We start from the raw sequence: 13,415 nt of genomic DNA on the forward strand, positions 1-13,415 counted from the left end.
AGTAATTATAAGATGTACCACCAATATAACAACCATTTTTGGGGGGAGGAGCCCCCACATTAAATACATGCTTGGATACAAATAGCTAACTTAGATATATCAATTTCAAAAACATTAAAATGTAATGTATTCTTCTGGGATGCTGAAAATGTTCTATTTCTGGATCTAAAGGGCAGGTTAGAGTATGTTAAATTTGTGAATATTTATCAAACTGTACACTTGACTTGTATACTTTTTCTGTATCTACATTTAGTTCAACAAAAAAATTTATGTAATGTACCTACTCCATACACACACAGCTATCAACTAAATGAATTCTTGATCTAAATATGAGAGGTAAAGAGAGCTTTTAAAAGAAAACATTGAAAAGTAACTTCATGACATTGATACAGGCAGAGATTTCATAAATGGAAACAAAAAAGCACTAACCAATTGATAAACAGGACTTCTTTAAGATTAAGCACTTTGATTCACCAAAACACCAAGATCCTGGAAGAGCTAGCTACAGAGTAGAATATACCTGCAATGCATATACCCAACAAGACTATAACCAAAATATGTAAAGAACTACAAATCAATATGAAAAAAGTAAACATCCTAATAGAAAAAGGGCAAAAGGCTTAACAGATACTTCACAAAACCAGAAATCCAAATGGCCAATAATATGGGGTCCCTAATATGAAAAGGTACTCAACCTCATTAGTCATCAGGAATATAAAATTAAAACTATAATGCAATACCATTACACACCAGTCCAGAATAACTAAAAATAAAAAGACTGACAATAATAAGTGCTGACAAAGATGTAGAACAACTAGAACTCTCATACACTGGTGGTAGGAGTGTAAATTTGTAAAAACCACTTTCCAAAACTTTAGCAGAATCTATTAAAAATGAACATACCATAACCATGACTTAATAATTCCACTCTAAGGTATAAAACCAATAAAAATGAATATACATGGGGGCGCCTGGGGGGCTCAGATGGTTAAGCGTCTGCCTTCAGCTCAGGTCATGATCCCAGGGTCCTGGGATCAAGCCCCACATCGGGCTCCTGGCTCAGTGGGGAGCCTGCTTCTCCCTTTGCCTCTGCCTCTCCCCCTGCTCATGCTCTCTCTCTCTCTATCTCTGTGTCTCAAATGAATAAATAAAAAATCTTTAAAAAAAAATGCATATACATGTTCCCCCCCAAAAAAGTACAAAAATGTTCATTGCAGGGGCACCTGGGCGGCTCAGTCGGTTAAGCATCTGACTCTTGATCTCAGCTCAGGTCTGGATCTCAGGGTCATGAATTCAAGCCCTGCATTGGGTTCCACGCCCACACTGAGTATGGAGCCTACATACATACATAAATATGTTCCTTTCGACAAAACAACCAAATGTCCACCAACAGTAGAATGGGTAAGCTATGGTATATTCACATAACAGAATACAGCAATGAGAAGAAACAAACTACAACACAATAAGCGTTAATCTCATAATTGTAATGTTGTGCAGAAGCAGCTCAAATTCAGATATACTTTATAATTCTATTTCATGTAGAGTTCAAAAACAGACAAAACTTTTCTACTGTTAGAATACAAGGAACACAGTAAGGGTTGGGGATTCCAGTACTGATATGTTTCTTGAGCTGCGTGCTGATTACATAAATGTGCTTATTTTGTGAAAATTCATCCAGTTGTACACTTCTCTGTATGAATGTCACACTTCTTTAAAAATCTTAGATAAAATGGGGTCCCAACTGGTGATTCAGGATTTCTAATCCTTTCCCACCAGCAACATTCTTCACCCATACTATACTCAGAGATTTAACTAGCAATGGTCCTTTATCACCGCCATTGCTCTTTAGGATTGAAACAATCAATATCTTTGTTCATATTTACTTTATGCCAAGCACTTTAACATTCATTCACTCAAATACTTATTGAATACCTACTATGTACAAAATCTGTGCTGAGTACTTAAGGCACACAAAATGAGCAAGACATTGTTCCTAGCCTCAAGGAGTTCCTAACCTTATAGAAGACCACACATACAGGGGGCCACCTGGATGGTTCAGTCAGTTAAGCATCTAACTCTTGGTTTCGGTTCAGGTCATGATCTCATGGGTCATGAGCAGGGAGTCTGCTTGAGATTCTCTCCCTCTGCCCTTCCCCTCACTCACATGCACACGGTCTCCCTCTTTCTCTCTCTAAAATAAATAAATAAATCTTAAAAAAAAAAAAAAAGACAACAACCACACATATAGATAACCAAATGAATGTACAGAGATACGCACAGAACATTATGAAGTACAAAGGAACAGTGAAAACAGCCTGGGAGAGGTCAGTCATCAGGACAGCCTTCGTGGAGGTATGAACACCTGAGTCTTTAAAAGAGTAGGAATTGGGGCGCCTGGGTGGCTCAGTTGGTTGGGCGACTGCCTTCGGCTCAGGTCATGATCCTGGAGTCCCGGGATCGAGTCCCACATCGGGCTCCCTGCTCAGCAGGGAGTCTGCTTCTCCCTCTGACCCTCCTCCCTCTCATGCTGTCTCTCATTCTCTCTCGCAAATAAATAAAATCTTTTAAAAAAATAAATAAATAAAAATTTAAAAAAATAAATAAATAAAAGAGTAGGAATTATCCAGGCAAAGTACATTTCAACAGAGCAAACAGCTTGAGTAAAAGCACAGTGTATTTAAAGAAACAATTGCAGCGGCTACATGGTAAAAACAAGGACTGGGATGGGGTAAAAAGGAGTTGGCCAAAGAGATAGGAGGATGCCAAGTCATGAAGAAACTCAGACCTTTTCCAAGGCAAGATGGATCAGTGAGATTTATGCAAAGGAATTATGTGGTCAGACAGATTATTCAGGGAGCGATGTAGAGGATGAACTGAAGGAGGATAAGGCTGGCAGAAAGAAGGCTGGTTAGGAGGCAGTTATAACTGTCTTCACAGAAGACAGTAAGAGCCTGAAATGAAATAAAAGCTATAATAAATATAGAGAAAATACAGAGTACAGATACATTATGCTGTTCGTCTAGAGATCACACTTTGAAAATCAATAACCTATGCTAGAGGTCAGCATATTTTTCTGTAAAGGGCCAAATAACAAATATTTTAGGCTTTATGGGCCACAGGCAGTTTCTACTGCACTTCTTGGTTTATGCTTGTTTTTTAAACCCTTTGAAAATTAAAAACCGTTCTTAGCTGGTAGACTTGACCAAGATAAAGGCCGCAGGCTGGATCTGGGCTGTGGGCATAGTTTGCTGATCCCTGCTATACACAGGTAAAGAAGTGAGGATTAACCTTCCAAGGAGATTAAAATGCTACTCCCATATTAGTTCCATACTCAGAAACTTCTCCCTTGGTCCTGACTGCCTACTGAATAAGTCAAATCACTACGATGCATAGCACTCATAGGCATCCATACTCTCTAGCACCAACCTACTACTCCAGGCTCAAGAACTATACCCCAGTCTGAACCTTCCATTCTTATTAAACTGACCTACTTACATTATTTGCCTCTGTATGTTGTGGTGTTCCCCAATGTTCTTTTCTCCTCTCTAACCTACCTAAATACCATTCCTTGAAAGCACAATTCAAATCCTACCCTGAAGTGATTCCATAATCCTCAGAACTCCTAAAAACACTATCTCAATTTATCCAAAATTTATTTGCTGTCTTATGACTTATTTCAAATAAACTGTAAATTCTTTGAAAACAGAGAATAATTTATACTTCTATCAAAAGATCTAGCATATAACAAGAGATAAATAAACGTGAAGACCTACATGTGTATATATGTAACATATATACTTACACACACACACACTTTTTTTTTTCCTGAGCTAGCTATGTAACTGAAGCAAATGTGATTTCACCCTTACTTATAACAGTAACCAAATACTTTAATTCTATGCACATGATCTGAATGCTGTAGGAAGGATAGAATGACAATTCACAATCACATCTGTCTCTCCTATTACTCAAGTTTTTAGGGCTAGTTCACTAGGGGAAACAATAACACAAGTAAAATTTTTCCAGTGGTCAATGTTATCAACGTAGGTACACTGGAATAATGTTAAATAAGTTACTAGACCAAGTCAAAGTTTACTTACCTATTTTTACTTCACTTATTTTTAAATTACAAAATAACCTTTTACAACTACATTGCTTTAAATTCACCCTTTATTATTACTTAAGTTTAAAATCACACATATAGACACACACACACACACGCCACACTTGCTTTGAATTTTTTTAACAATAACATTCTCTATAACAATTCACATTATCAAAATGGCATTATTGATTTCATTGAGAATTTAGGGAAATAAGACTGCATTTCAAATTTTTAAGAAAATAGTCCATTTTAGGAATTGTTGAATCACTATACTGTACACCTGAAACTAATAAAACACTGTAAAAAAAAAAAAAAACTGCTTACACCAAAAAAAAAGAAAAAGAAAATAGTTCATTTTCATTCACTACTAATAAATAGCTGTAATCAGAGAATGTTTTGAGCTGAATTAAAGGTTTCTTCTTATAATTGAGAACATTACTGAAGACGTCTTTTCAAGTCCAAAGTGTGAACCATGTCTTATTTTACTACCCTAAGAATATTCAAGAATCTATAAAAAATTCCTCCAGAATCATTTGCCCAAATTTCAAGGCAAACTACATAAAAAAGTATAAAACACTTCTAGAAAGATATAGAAAACAAAACTAAAAGAAATAAATCAAAAGATGGCCATGAAAGTGAAAACTGAGACTTTCTAACCCTTCAAAACACATTGAAGGAAGCAGCTTAGTGACTTGTAACCCAGAAAAGACAACCATGCATTGATAAATTGAATATTAATAATGCACTTAATGGAGGACAAGCCCAGGAGCCAGGGACTCCCATTTCTCAATTCCTGTTCTGCCACTGGCTAGTACAGAGTCTTGGGCACATCCCCATATGTTGAACAAGAAAAGCTTAACTGACATTCTCAGGCTGTGGGAATTGATTAAATGTTTATGAAGTACTTTAGGACCATGAAGGAAAGCCAAGTATCATTTGCTTAGTACAAAACGACAGCTACCTGTTAGGCTTGCAAATCCAATCATTATGATTCTTTTGTGTCTTCTTAACATAGCACATCTTCAGCAAGTCAGGAAGGTGCATGTATTTATGAGCCCGTTTAGCAACTTCAGAGAAATGAATTTTCTTCCAAATCTTTGTCGTCTCACAAACCATGTCACTACCCAACCCAACTATTTGCAAAAGGAAACATGATGCGATCCACATTAAAGTTAGGTCCAGTTATTGATAAGCCAATACCAAATGACTGAAAACTATTAGGAATCACAGAACTCTCTTCGTTAACTTACCAGAAATGTGACTCCTGAAAGTAATCCCAGAAAACAGTCGTCCTAACAAAACGTTTATTAAAGGGAAAGTCCCTAGGCTTTCTTACATAAAGAGCTCTAAAATGTTTGTAGACAGTGTCGACAGAAGACTAAATTCGCTCAGACCCTAATCTAATTCGTTAGGTAGTTCCAGCACCTGCTTGGTGTTGAGCGACTAGAGACTGGTGAGGCTGCCGAGCAAAAGTGCTGATGCCATCTCCAGCTGCCCCTTTCCGTGAATGACAGTGACAATGAAAACACTGACAAAAGAGCTGGGAGGCCACCCCAAGCCACTGCTTGGCAATACTTCTACCCTACCCCCAGCATACAGGAGCTGCAAATCCCAGAAAAGGCCCTCCTGCAACAGACCGCACGGGCGGAGACCTTCTCTCTAGTCTGGCAACGGGAAAAAGTACTACCCCGCACTCCTTTCCAGACCGCTGAGCACCTTAAAGGTGAGGGGGACGCTGCCTCTTTCTAAACTGCCAGCGAAGACGGAGAAGACTTCCCCGCAGGAGACGGGTGAGCAGAATCGGCCGTGCCCACTGCCAGACCGAGAAGTGCCCGGGTCGCGGCGCCTCTCGGACCGCCGGCCGCGAGCAACCGCGAGCCCTGGAACGCGCGTCCCTCCCTCGGCTCCGGGTGGGGGAAGCGGGGCTCGGGCGCCGGGCAAGCCGTCCTCCCGGGGGTGGCAGCGCTCGGCCGCCCGCTTCCCGGGAGCCGGAGGAGGCGACAAGTAGGCTCGGGTCCGGGAGCACCGGGAGCACATTCCTGCCTCGAGCCCGGTCCCGGCGGAGGGCGCATGCTGCCAAGGCGGCGACTCTCCGTCTCGCCCAACTCCGCGTGAGCGAGAGGGCGGCCGGCCCCGGGCTGCCCGGCGGGACGCCACCCGGGTGGGGGAGGCGGCGAGGCCGGCCTCCGGGCCGCTCCCTCCCCACGCGGTCCGCGGCAGGCGGCCGCCCGCGCCCTCGTCCCTCCCGCCGCCGCGCGGCGCCGGGCCGCGGACCTCGGCCGGCCGGGCGCGGGGCCAGGCGGCGGCGGCGGGCTGACGGGCCGGCCGGCCTGGGGCCCTACCTGAGGCTGTGTACCAGCTCCCGGCGTGACTGGCTTCCCGGCAGACCACTCGGTTGGACATCTTGGTGCCTGTGCCGCCTATGGTGCACGAGGATGAATGAGGAGGCGGCGGCGGCGGCGGCAGGAGCGGCTCCGCGAGGGGACGAGACACCGCGGGCCCAGCCCAGGAGGAGGCGGCGGCGGGGAGGGGACCAGCCCGGCCCAGGAGGAGGAGGAGGAGGCGGCGGCGGCGGCCCAGGAGGAGGAGATGGCAGCCGGGGCGGTGGCGGCGGCAGCGACAATCACCACAAACTCCGGCCACCGCCGGAAGATGGGGCCCGCGGCGGCTGCACCGAAGCCCGGAAAGCCCTGGCCCCGGCCCCCGGACTCGCCGCTGCTCCCCAGCCGCGGCTGGTTCCGCCGAGCCGCCCCCACGGCCCCCTCCCCTCCGGGCTGGCCTCCCCGAGCCACCGCCGGTGACCCCACCCCCGTGACTCCGCGCCCGCCCCTCCCCCCACCCCCCGCGGGACTCCCCGCACCCACCCCCGCCCCCAGCAGGGCCCGCCCGCCCGCCCGGCCGCCGGCCCGCGGCCCCGCCCCGCCCGCTCCTCCTCCCGCCGCGCGGCGAGGTTAACGGCGGAAACCGGACAGGCCAGACGGCATCTGGGGTCAGGCGGCCCCGCGAGGAGGCAGCGGCGGCTGCAGCTCCGCTCACACAAAAGCCCAGGGCCGGGGCCTGAACCGGGGAAGGCAGACCCGGGGAAGAGCCAGCGCTTCCTTACTCGCCACTCTAACGGGTCCTGCCCACTGAGCATGCCCAGCAGCCGCTGCCAGGCCCGCCGAGGAATCTCAACGTGCACGCTCCGCTCTCCGGGGTTTAGCGGCAGCAGAGGCTGGGGGGGAGGGGGGAGCGGCGGGGGGGAGCAGGACGCAGCCGCAGGGCAAGCCCCCTCCCCCAGCCAACTTCCTTAAATGAAGAGCTCCGAGGGCGCGCCGGTGCGGCTTTCCGCGAGGACAGTCCGGCTTGTCCTCCCCGACCTCCTCATACACACGAATCTTTGGTGGATTCACACCCCCAAGGTTTCACTCCTAGGGATGCAAGCCTGTGGCCACGTTGGGAAGTTCATTTGTAGAAACAGGCACACGATCGTGTGCCTGTGGTCCCCGCAAATGCTAGTTTTTGCTTCACTGGGCCACCTTTACCACCTAATCTTGGCTCTGACCCTGTAAACATTTATCTTGCTTCATTTTATACGGATGTAGGTGCATTGTCTTAACTCCCTAATTAGATTCAAGTGTGATACAGCTAGCCTGTAATTCTCATCTATGAAGAGGGGATAATATATTCAAGGGGTGTCCCTAGGATTACAAGAGTTAATAAATGTAGAGCCTGACAGAGTATGCATACAACAAACATTATTTCCAACCCTTCCTTCTCTTATAAACCCCAGTATTTCACATAAGTGTCAGGAACAAAGAATTCCTTTAAAATTATAGAAGAAGCACAGTAAAGTAGGATATCTTGGACCCCGGAGGAAGTGTTGTTATGAAGTAGACCATTCCAAAACTGGACAGAAAGAGAAACTTGCATGTCTTCAATGAAAGATTTAGGGTTAAAACCATAAAATTGTTATATCTGAATTTCATACTAAACATCGTTGGTAGAGTTCAAAGCAGATATCTATCTGGCTGCCTAATACTCAAGTTTCCCTAGTGCCATATATATATTTTTTTAATTTACTATCCTATTCCCACCCCTCCTCCAATTTTTTCAACGTTAAGCCCCAAGGATCTTGTGTGAGATCTCCGGCCTAAAAGCCTGGTCAATTACTGGAATATTTCTGGCTTTCACAACTTTTTCTACAGTTATTAGATTAAATATCCACTGACATGTATTTCTTTACTCAAATTTTAACCCTCTCACTTCACCACTAACCTGCCGAAATATTACATATTATGCAGGAAAAAAAAAAATAGTCGTTTTAAAGATAACAGAAAGGCGGGTTGCAGCTAATTCCACAGGACTCTTCCTAGAGCCCCAAAAATCAGTGGTAAATGATGGCATGGTAAACTGGTAAACTTTTCATCATAAATTTCAAGAAAAGGAAAACTGTTGATATGGTTGATGTGGCATTGATAAGCAGTGATAGCTTTTGAAGTTAATGATTCCTGATTCTGTTTCTATACCCAAAAAAAGGATGGAAGGAACACTGAATACAATGAACTTCATACTTCAGGCTGGTCAAATTAGAAGATCAGATTTGAGTCATGGCTCTGTCCCTCACCAGCGGTGATCATGGGCATCTAGTAATGTAACCTTTTCAAGCCTCAGTCTTCTCATCTGTCAAATGCAAAGAGCAGTAATATCTAACTCACAGGCTTGCTGTAAGAATCATTAAGTAAAGTGAAAATATTCTGAAAACAATTTATAAGCTGTTCTTTGTTTCTTCTTATCATTATCCTCTGCTCCTAGCAACAATCCTAGGACTCATTCCAAACTAGTAACCTAATTTAAATTTAAGCTTCCTCCCTATGAAAATGCTCTGTTGGTGGCTTCTTTCCCCAAAGGATTTTTCTTACTGGTCAAATTCAGCAAAGACCACAATGCCAAGAAAAGTGAAAGGTGTTGCTGTTGTTGTTTTAAGATTTTATTTATTTATTTGACAGAGACACAGTGAGAGAGGGAACACAAGCAGGGGGAGTGGGAGAGGGAGAAGCAAGCCTCCCGCGGAGCAGGGAGCCAGATGCAGGGCTCCATCCCAGGACCCTGGGATCATTACCTGAGCCAAAGGCAGACGCTTAATGACTGAGCCACCCAGGCGCCCCAAAAAGTGAAAGGTTAAAAAACTTTCTATTATCTCTAGAATGCTCTCAATATATCCCATCATTATTCCTTCTGTCCATCTTTTTTTAGCTACCTTATTCAAGGATAGACTCTTGAAAGAAATATGTTGAAACTATTCACTTACCTCCCCTAAATTAATGGAGACCCATATAATGCAAAATACTCATTTCATATCCCAGGAGAAGCCTGTTTGGCAATATGTACAATTCCCATGTATTAACAATTTCCATTATATCCACTGGGGATTTGAGTTTGACACTCCATAAACATCAGTCATAGCAAAAGGTAAGGAGGAATTCCTCACTAATAAGAGAGTCCCTATAAAGCAGACTTTAATAAATAAAGCACCACTAGTCCCAGAAACCAACATATGTTCTGAAAAAGCATGTCCTATATTCACTGCATCAGTCTATATTAGCAAACAACTAGCACAACCACAATATCCATCAATATGAGACTTGTTACATATGCACCCATTAAAAAGAATAAGCTCTCTATACTGATATAGAGCTAAAAAAAAAAAAAGGCAGATTGCAGAACAATGTGTAAAGAATGCTACCATTCGTGTAAAAATGAATACTTTAAAAATGTATTCTCATACACTTGCATATACACAGAATACTTCTAGAAGAAAACACAATAAACTGGTAACAGTACTTGTTTAGGTGGCTGAAGTGCAAGGATGGACAAAAGATTTAAAGTTTTGTGTATCTTTGGAATTTTGTGCCATACACATATAGTACCGACACACACACACAAAATACATCTTTAGGCTTGATTTTTGGAATCCACATGGCAATATTAAATTGACCATTTTTATAATTTACTTATCCACAGCGGACAGTTTGAGGAGTCCACTAATAACTAAAAGCCCTATATCCAAAAAATATTTTAAAAAAAAAAGAAGAAGAAGAAGAAGGTAGCGGGAGGGGAAGAATGAAGTGGGGGAAATCGGAGGGGTAGACGAACCATGAGAGACGATGGACTCTGAAAAACAAACAGGGTTCTAGAGGGGAGGGGGGTGGGAGGATGGGTTAGCCTGGTGGTGGGTATTTAGGAGGGCACATTCTGCATGGAGCACTGGGTGTTGTGCACAAACAATGAATCATGGAACACTTCATCTAAAACTAATGTTGTAATGTAAGGGGATTAACATAAGAATAAAAAAAAAAAAAAGACAAAAAATATTTTAGAATAAAACCACAGAATTTTGAAAAAATCAAAGTTGAGAGACGAGTTTAGCATAAAGATGCTCTTTTGATTTCAATTAAAACTGGTACTTTAAGAAAGACCAATACCATTATGATTTCACTTACATGTAGAATCTAAAAAACAAAAATGAATAAACAAAAAAGCAGAAACAGAAGTTTCTTCCAGAAACTGGAAGATTACAGTTATGGAATGAGTAAGTCACAGGGATGAGAGGTACAGTATAGGGAATACAGTCAATGGTCTTGTAATAGCGTTGTATGGTGACAGACAGTAGCTACACTTGTGAGCACGGCATAACTTACAGAGTTATTGAATCACTATGTTGTAAACCTGAAACTAATGTAACATTGTGTGTGTCAACTGTACTTCAATTTAAAAAAAAAATAAAAAATAAAAAAAAAGCTAGGGGCGCCTGGGTGGCTGAGATGGTTAAGCGTCTCCCTTCGGCTCAGGTCATGATCTCACTGTTCTGGGATCGAGCCCCATGTCAGGCTCCCAGCTCACTGGGGAGTCTGCTTCTCCCTCTCCCTCTGCCTCTCCTGCTTGTGCTCTCTCTCTCTCTCTCTCATGCTCTCTCTCAAATAAATAAAATCTTAAAAAAAAAAAAACTAGTACTCTAATCTAGTGTCAAGTTTGCCCTCCCATTATAAGCCAAACTTAATAAGTAATATTTATTAAACACTTAACTATGTACCTGACACTGAGCTAAGTACATATTTAGTGATTCTTAAGATAAAAATTTGCTCACTTCCAATTTTTTTGAATAAATTTTATAAAACTTTTTTCATATTTATTGTTAGTATTATTTAGAATCCCCAGAAATGAAATAGCAGAGTTAAAAGATTTTTAAGTTGGGCACCTGGGTGGCTCAGTTGGTTAAGCGGCTGCCTTCTCAGGTCATGACCCCAGGGTCCTGGGATTGAGCCCCGCATTGGGCTCCCTGCTCAGCAGGGAGTCTGCTTCTCCCTCTCCCACTCCCCCTGCTTGTGTTCCCTCTCTCGCTCTCTCTCTGTCAAATAAATCAATAAAAAATCTTTAAAAAAAAAAAAAGATTTTTAAGTTTTTTTAAAAGGCTGATAAGAGGTTTTTTTTTTAAAGAAAATTCTTTTTTTTTTAAATGTTTTATTTATTTATTCATGAGAGTCAGAGAGAGACAGAGAAAGAGAGAGGCAGAGGCAGAGGGAGAAGCAGGCTCCCCGCCTAGCAGGGAGCCCGATGCGGGACTCGATCCCAGGACCCTGGGATCATGACCTGAGCTGAAGGCAGAAGCTTAACCATCTGAGCCACCCAGGCACCCCTAAAGAAAATTCTTATTCATTACTGCCTGGCCCTTTTATATCTGGTGACCTATTTTCCACTATTATATTACTTTCCTACTTTCCTAATTTAAATGTAGAGATTTTTAAATAAATAGATTCTCAGTGATAGCCATTTACAGCTTTCAACTTCGTCCCTCATTTCTAGTTTGATGATATGTATCAGGCCTCCAATTTGTTAATGCCTTTTTGGAATCCAGTCCAGAAAAATATCTGGCTATAATATGTTATGCTATCCCTACCACCATTCTATGTTTCTAACAGGAAGTTATCAATCTTAAAATCCCACTATACCTTCTCCTAAATAAAATTTAAGCAAAGGTTCAATATTCTTCCCATAGGATCATCAGAATTAAGTAGACAATGTTGTCATTCTATCCAAACCATTGTTCCTTTTTTCAATTCAAGGTCTCTATTTCCTCTACTTATCTATGCCTCACTTGCTCTACTGGTCCTCCCACTAACCTACCTACCAACGTAATTCAAGAATTCACTCTATAACATATAGGACTTTCTACTCTATTTCTGTATTTGTTTACTAAACAATAACCTATCCATTAAGCATTCAAAGGGTAGGAATGGTTTCTATAATACAATTGCCAGCTACATGTAAAATACCTCATCAAAGTATAGAGAAATTTGCTTAACTGGTTTCTATTTCACCAGCTTACCAGAGTAAGTGATGTTCTCCCTTCCCAGGGTATAATAAAGTTGAACTCGTAAGCTTACAGACTACACTCTTTAGGAAACTCTCACATGATTGCAGACTCCTCCCCAGGTTTGTGTGCATAACTAACAAAGGTCAATAGTGTTCTCCAGCTTACTTAGGCCAGTTGCACTAGGTACTATCATTACATAATTTAATTAAATATTACATAAACCAATGAAATACAAACACATAATGCAAAAGGGGTACACAAATTAGGTGGAATGCTTTGGAAAGATTAAGTAAAAACTGTCAAATTAGAGGCAGGTAAGATAACTGAAGGCTGGAGAACAAAATCATGAAAAAAGCATAGGATTCTACAAATTACTGCTTAAATGTCTAAAAGCATATTCTACTCTCAAAAAAACTTGAGACTGAAATGTGCAAACCATACATCACAGGAGTGGTTTGAGGAAGAAAAATGATACAGAATTCCAATCAGAGAACCCAATCCCAGAGAAAAGATTGGAACAGAAATATTAACAAGTTAATACAGATTAACATGTTTAAGTTTTAAAAAAACCATTCAGTGTCATTTATGATTTCCTACCATGACTCACTTTTTCATCAACCAACTAGATAAAAGGGCTTCTACTATACACACAAGAGAGCAGACTGACTTTCCCCCAAAGAAAAATTTTAAGCACACCTGAAAGCATTAGAGCAGAGGGTAATATAGCATTAAGGAAAAGTAATAGAGCGTTACGCTGGCTTTGAATCCCTGCCCCAAAGTTATTTCCCCTATAACCTTGAGCAACTTAACAAAATCTCACTTTTCTCATCTAAAAATGAGGTATTAAAATTAAACGTACCTCACAGGGCTTTGAGGATTATACAATTCATGTATTTAGCATGGTGCCTAGCACATGATAAGTGTTCGGTTAAGTAGCATGTATACTGCCAGCAAAAG

At 42.3% G+C, this 13,415-nt stretch overlaps 1 protein-coding gene across 1 annotated transcript in view; it reads right to left on the reverse strand.

The window, feature by feature from the left end:
* Positions 1-6,891, reverse strand: part of MEMO1 (mediator of cell motility 1) — a 117,975-nt gene extending 111,084 nt beyond the window's left edge. Inside the window, exon 1 of the mRNA XM_035000861.1 lies at positions 6,448-6,891. Within this exon, the coding sequence (XP_034856752.1) occupies positions 6,448-6,508 (61 nt within the window). The 5' untranslated portion in view covers positions 6,509-6,891. The remainder of the gene's footprint in view (positions 1-6,447) is intronic.
* Positions 6,892-13,415: the final 6,524 nt, after the last annotated feature.

Source organism: Mirounga leonina, unplaced genomic scaffold (assembly GCF_011800145.1).
Source record: "Mirounga leonina isolate KUSES-001 unplaced genomic scaffold, KU_Mleo_1.0 Mir_125, whole genome shotgun sequence".
Classification (NCBI taxonomy): Eukaryota; Metazoa; Chordata; class Mammalia; order Carnivora; family Phocidae; genus Mirounga; species Mirounga leonina.